Source organism: Styela clava, chromosome 11 (assembly GCF_964204865.1).
Source record: "Styela clava chromosome 11, kaStyClav1.hap1.2, whole genome shotgun sequence".
Taxonomy (NCBI): Eukaryota; Metazoa; Chordata; class Ascidiacea; order Stolidobranchia; family Styelidae; genus Styela; species Styela clava.
The window spans coordinates 5,058,997-5,066,376 of NC_135260.1; the positions used below are offsets into that span (position 1 = coordinate 5,058,997).

At 37.7% G+C, this 7,380-nt stretch overlaps 1 protein-coding gene across 1 annotated transcript; it reads right to left on the minus strand.

The window, feature by feature from the left end:
* Positions 1-6,243: 6,243 nt before the first annotated feature.
* LOC144429789 (protein FAM200C-like) lies at positions 6,244-7,380 on the minus strand. Its single transcript, XM_078117998.1, has one exon. It carries the CDS (start codon positions 7,378-7,380, stop codon positions 6,244-6,246), a length of 1,137 nt encoding a protein of 378 aa, XP_077974124.1.

The window sequence follows — 7,380 nt, forward strand, 5'->3', positions numbered from 1 at the left end:
CGGGCAGATGTAAACAAACATTCTCCGCTGAAAAGTCGCTCAGACAACTTTGGACGCGTTCCGCACTGCTGGCGGTTTAGGCAGATCTTTGTCCCCCTTTTCGCTTTTTGTTTCCTTCACAGGACTGCGAGAATTAGAAAGCTGTAATACTGTATGTTACTTGTTGCAAATCAAGTTCACGTAATCTATATATCTATACTAAAAGGTTGTACCCGTTGCAGCCACCTTACAGGTACGGTACCGTACAGGTCAACCAACTGCTATTTCGAACCAAAAAATAGTAGACAGTCATGCTGATGCAATCAAGGGTACCGGAAGCCTACCGTACCTATGTCAGTACGGAAGAATTCGTCTTCGATACGATGTTGCATTTTCATTAAACAGAATCTATAAGTAAATCATTTCGGTAGACTAATTATGTGTAAACGCTGCGCATATGGTATTTGTTGGTCTGGCAACCTGTACGGTACCCCTGCCGTTCCATTACAGTAGTATTTGTGCCTTTTTCAAAGCCACATATTGGCCGCCAAAAAAAACAATGAGGTGGATAAAGTAATGCAACAGGCCTCACAGTCAATTTAATCTATGAAAAATCACCAGAAATACCTATGTGTGTACCAAGGTAGGCCAACATAAATATTGTTTTCGATACCTATGATATATTCAATATGTTAATTCTTATATAAAATAAATTATCATACAAGCAATGCGTTCCATTATGCATTTTCATGGAGGCGATGAGCCAACTGATGAATACTGTGACCCTATATCAGATTCTTGTCGCCCAACAAAAAATCACTATCAAATTGTGAGGTAAGGATTACTTATACCATAATTTAACAGGATCTGTCACCAGCTACTTCATTTGATACAGAGACATGCAAATCTGACATAAGTGAAAAAGGATTGTCAGGGATCCAACCATATCTGGCCCTAGACTCTTTAGTTGAAACTACCTAAAGTGCCGCTGATGAAAATGACAGCGCTTTGTCAGACAGCAGAAAAATGTAAGCAAGCATCATCATCATTTTATTTTGGTTCTCTGGCATAAAACAACACAAAAAGTCAATATACAAGCAAAATGCAGAGATAACTGGAAGTCGAGCATAACTTTTCAAAAGTACGCGGCTACCTACCAGAAAATAAAATAATAATAATAAAGGGCACTAAAGAATTAACAAGATTCAGAATCGGGCAACACTTTTAACGTAATTCAAAATGAGAAAACACATACTTCTTCCAGCATTGTTGTCCTATTTGCTAACTGTAAAAATATTAAATAAAGAAGGAAATTAATATTGATGACTTGGGTTCCATGCAGAATCATTTACAATCCATTGGTGATAAATGGATGTTACTTTATGGAGAATAATTCGCATGCATGCCATGTCCGGTGCGACCCTGGTGATTGCAATATCTTTATTTGTGCGGAATGGTCACACCAAGCTGCTCCCGATACCAAGAGTTGGCCCTGCACTTGGTAGTAACTGTGGTGTGTGATAAATATCCTTATTTTGTTAGGTTGTTTTTCATTTATCACGGTCATATAAATTACAACTTGTTCATAATCACCTGACAACTTTAGAACCGAACCAAGTGGTGGATGTTTGCCCATTTGACTATGGGCTGTCTAAATAACAAGGAGGTGAGTGCTCAGAGAGCGCAATTCTTCCATATTATCAAGAGATGAAACCAGGCAGCTTTATTAAAATAACTCTGCAGTAAAATCATTGTGATACATTATGTCTGTGAATGGAATTGTGAAATGGATTTACTTCTATTATTTTGACGTTCCATTGCTTTCATGGATTTTGTTTGTTGTGCCTGAAAGCATATATCTGGTGTGTATTTTTATCCTATGCAACACAATATCTGGAAAACTGTATAATTTGTAGTAATTTTCTTGGATTAACTTGCTTGTTCCTTCATCATATATATTTTTATAATGTGTTATATTCTATTTCTACACTGAATGAATAAACTATATTGTAAATCCTATCAGATACCAGACTGTTTTTGGTTAAACCGGTATGATCGGAACTCTGGCTTGATCTAACTTTGTGGGCTTAGCACCAACTACAGACGACAAAACTGTTGGATCTATTTTGTTCCCACCATATAGGTTGTCACCAATGCTGGGGAAGGCTTGTACATGCTTGGCTCAGCGGAAATTTTTTTATTCCTCTCAATTTCATCTGTTAGATGGTCTTAGTTGGTCCAGCAATATGGCAACAAGCACCAGTAGTTCTGATGAATATGTAGCAATTTTCAAACCATGTTTATCACTATAAAATTATTGGTCTTGTAATTTTATTTGGTATGTAATCGATCATAATACCTCAATAAACCTGTTGAATCTAATCTTTCAATAGTATATTTGCACCCATCTTAATGAGCTGATAAATCTGTGTTTCTATGATACGATATAAACTTAAGTGCCCTCACCGTGCCTAGCATGTACAAATTGCATCAGAGATTTGGTGACTATTCAGCGACACCACTATTTGAAGATGATGTGGTGGCAGATACTCCTGAACTTATCTATAGCACCTGGCTTTGAAATCTAGCGTTGAACCAAGATTGACGACTGACACCAATTCAGTCCCAACTTGGACGCTATCTATTAGTCTATGAACCATGGGATACGGTACCGGCAGTCACGCAGGTCTCCCAGTCCACTGACATTCTTCAACCATATAAGTTTAAATATCACCTTTCAATGAAAAGTTTGTATCCTTCTCCAGCTTGTGGAAAACAAAGTTCGTGGAGAACCAAGTCATAGAAAAATCATCTCTGAGTGATTCCATTTTTGTATGTTAAATAAGCTTTTGGAACAAAGTTAGGTACGGTAACGGCAATGTGAAGGCGGAATAACGTTAATAATAAATCACTTGACAATATGTTATAACTTTAGAAGCACGAAAATACCGCCATCACAAGTGAAATGCCATTCGAAAGCCTTTAAAACGAGCAACGTACCACCACTCTATCGCCCTACACAAGCCTGAATATTTGCAATGTTTGTCTGAGCGACCAAAATCAAAACAATAAAGGTCAAAGGTCGGGGGAAGGTCCATTGCCCCGTCTGCAATACACTACAGTAATTTAGTCTCAAATTACCGGGAAGTGTTGAACCGGGAGAAAATTTGTTGTGTGGATCGGTGCAATAATCAGTATATTGGAATACTATAAATCCAATCACCAGTTGAGACGCTTTGGATCATGGCGTCAGGAAATGGTTCATCCAGCACCAGTACGAGTAGAAAAACTGAAGTAGATGCAGAAGACATTTTATCACCGAAAACATAGACTGATGGAATTTCAGAACTGGAACAGTCCAGAGCCGAAAGTGGCAAGCATTCACAGAAAAATGCTATTGTCAAGATTTCTTCAGGTGATAAAATCAAGGCTCAGTTTGTTGAAATGCTGGATTTTCTAAAGAGAAGCATTGCAAGGTGCAAAAGGCTACTTTTATGCTGTGATGATAAACAAAAAATTAAAGACATGTTTGTCAAAGTTATTGATGATCAAAGCTCATTGGATCATGTTTTTCGTGAAATGAAAAATTGTATTTCACATGATTAATTGAATCAACTTATCGAAATTAAAAGTGTCATTGAACACTTGACGGAAAAATTGTTTGTCGTACCAAACAAGAACATGATGCTAATTTACATAAAATTTTTGAACGACTTTTGAAGCTTGGTTTGAAATTGTATGATAAATGTGAGTTTAATGTTGACAAAATTGAATTTTTTGGACATGTTCTTACTGCTCAGGGTTTAATGCCACACCCTAAATTGTCTAATGCTATACTAAATGCTCCCTCCCCTCATGATGCTACTTCTTTACGTTCCTTTCTTGGTTTGATTGGATACTATTCTAAATTTTGTCATGATTTTGCTACTATTGTTGAACCAATGAGACGTCTTTTACGCAAAGATGTTACTTTTTGCTGGGATACTGATGCTCAGAAAAGTTTTATTACTGCTAAAAAGTGTATTTCTGACCATATTACGCTTGCTTTTTATGATCCTAATTTGCCTACTATAATTACTACTGATGCTTGTGGCTATGGTTTGGGTGCTATTTTGAGTCAAATTGATGCAAATGAGACTGAACGTGTTATAACATGTGCATCCAAAACACTTGAGAATGAGAAAAAAATACTCCGTTGGTGAACGTGAGGCACTTGCTTGTGTATGGGCATGTGAAAAATTCCATAATTACATATGGGGTAGAAAATTTGAGCTGCAAACTGATCATCAAGCTCGTACTACTTTGCTTACATCCCAAGGAAATACTCAACAATCTATGAGAATTGCTCGATGGAATGCTCGTTCGCTACACTATGATTATACAGTGAAATACAAATCTGGTGCTGAAAATAAATTTGATGCTCTATCTAGATTACCTTTAATTCTACTGAAAATGCTGATTGCGAAGATGATGTTGTGTGCAATTTTCTGAATACTACGGATACTGATTTATCCATTTCATTACTAGAATTACAAGAAGTGACACGTAATGATTCTATGCTCTCTAAAATGAAAGGTTACATTTGTAATGGATGGCCTTACAAAAAAGATGTTGATTCTGCTTTACAAACATTTTATCATGTACATGATGAGCTGACAATTTACAAAGAGTTGATAATCCGAGATGAAAGAATCCTTGTTCCTAATGCTCTTACTACTAAGTTGATTAACCTTGCACATATGACATATCAAGGAATTGTTCGTACTAAACAAAGATTACGAGATCTATACTGGTGGAAAGATATGGATAAACAAGTTGAAGACTTGATTCGTCATTGCTCTGTCTGCAATACTCATGATAAATCTTCTAAACTTGTAATTGCTCCATTGAAACCTTTTCCTTTGCCTAAACAACCTTGGCAAAAGCTGGGTATTGACATTGTTGGTCCTAATGAAAGTGCTCCTGCTGAATGTCGTTTTGCTATTACATTGATTGATTACTACAGTAAATGACCTGAAGTTATGTTTACTTCGAAAGTTGATACACCTTCTGTGATAAAATTTTTGAAAAATGTTTTTTGCAAAGAAGGTTACTGCAATGAAATTCTCAGTGACAATGGTGTACAATTTCGATCACAAATGTTTGAAGAATTTTTAAGTCAAAGAAATATTAAACATAGTTACTCTTCACTTTACTATCCCCAAGCATCTGGTGAAATTGAACGTTGGAATGCTGTAAAAACTGCTCTACTGACTGTACAGCCGTTGAAAGATGCTATTCAACTATTTCTTTTTATATATATAGATGCACTAAACATGCTACTACTGGACATTCTCCTTCGGTTCTGCTACACCAGGGGTCGGGAACCTTTATTGTCAAGAGAGCCATAAAACGAATATATTTTCAATTTTATTTCTGTGCGAGCCATAAAACGAATTTGTACTCAAAAATCAAAACATACAATGTCCCAATATACATTTAATGTGACTTCTGATGCTGCATGTTGTCACTGAGGGTCTTGAAGTCTGGTTGATAATTGGTGAGGTTAAGTTTCATACAGGCGTTGAGGCTTTCATCTGTTAAACGAGATCGCTGGTTTGTCTTAATGTTTTTCAAGTGTGAGAACGACTGCTCACATGCATATGTGGATCCAAACATGGTCAATACAGCAATACACACTCGCGGTAAGTGGCTGGAAGCGCGTTCCAAGTTTTGACAATCAACTGGTCTGCGGGTTGAAGTTTTTTCATTTCTGTGCATATATGGTTGATCGCGAGCTCCGCATGTTGTCGTTGAAGTGTTTCCAAATTTTCATTTAGTGATTTGAACTTGTTGACCCATACGTCTGAAACCTTTAGGTCAGCAACTTCTAACTCAAAATTTTTGATGTAGACACCAGGAATGTAACTCAAGTCGACGTCGTTTACAGCACACTCATATGGATGAGTGATGAACTTAAAAAGACTAATGCGCTCACAAAATTCTGCAAATCGCGCTTTGAATGACTGCAGGAGATTACATGTGAAGCCAACTAGCTGCTGGAGATCGAAATCATGAGTGGGATTATTTGCAGTGATTACATCTTTGAAGTTTTTCAGCCTTTTGAAATGTAACAGACGACCGACCCGTTCCAAGATTCTCAATAAATAACTCCAGCCTTTTTTCAAATGCAAACAAAGTTTGTTGAAGGGATAGGATTGTATTTCCAATTCCTTGCATTTTCACATTGAGCTGATTAAGATGTTCAGTCATGTCCACGAGATATTAAAACTTCCGGAGCCAGTCAGGATTGGTTAACTCAGGATGCGTAACGTTTTTCATCTCAAGAAAAGTCCGGATTTCATTCAAGCATTCTGCAAAACGGTTGAGCACCTTCCCTCTTGACAACCAACGCACATTGCTGTGCAAAAGCAAACCGGGATAATTGTTTCCAACTTCAGCCATCAGTGATTTAAACTGGCGATCATTTAAAGCTCGGGCAACAATAAAATTAACCACCGAAGTGACCACATCCATTACGTCGCTAAACTGCTTGCCACACAATTGAGCACAAAGGGCTTCCTGATGTAGAATGCAGTGGAAACTTAGGATGGGTCTTTTTTCATGTTCACGAAGAAGCGCTACAAACCCTTTGTTTTTCCCCATCATACAAGGAGCTCCGTCAGGGCACACTGAAACAAGATTATCAATCGGCAGCTTTTTTTCCGTTGCAAACTCCATGAAAGTCCGAAATAAATCTTCTCCTCGTGTTGTTCCTTTCAGTGGCAAAACAGCAAGACTTTCTTCACGCAGTGTGTCACCCACAACATACCTTGCAATTACACTGAACTGTGATAAATGGCTTACGTCCGTAGACTCATCAAAAGCAAGAGAAAATAATTCCGCTGTATTTATATCCTTTAATTGTATTTCCTCCACTTCATTTGCCATCATGATAGCGCGATCGTGAACAGTACGTGCTGACAGAGGCACGTCTTTAATTCTTTTTATTATTGTATCTTTATTTGACAAGTCCTCAAAAAGCTCATTGGCCACATCAAGCATAAATATTTTGGCATAGTCGCCATCTGTAAACGGCTTTCCGTTCTTCACTATTGCTAAAGAGGCAGCAAAGCTAGCCGAATTACAGTTACCTTTCTGAGACCATGCTCGAAGTTGCTGCTGACTCGCTTTCACTTGGCGTAGTAGTTCTAAGCATGCCCTCTTCCTGATGTCTCCCTCTGGATATTTAGATGCGAAAGATGTGTGAAAATGTCTCTTTACATTCGACCGTTTCATCGACGCGATTTGAGCATTGCATATTAGACAAACTAAATGATCTTTTCTCTCCACAAAGGCAAATTTCTCTGTCCATTCAAGCTGAAATCCCCCATACTCATCATCTTTCTTTCTGTTGGTCAT

Excerpts from the sequence above, each read along its gene's own strand:
- LOC144429789 (XM_078117998.1), bottom strand. The coding sequence starts at position 7,380 with ATGACCAACAGAAAGAAAGATGATGAGTATGGGGGATTTCAGCTTGAA.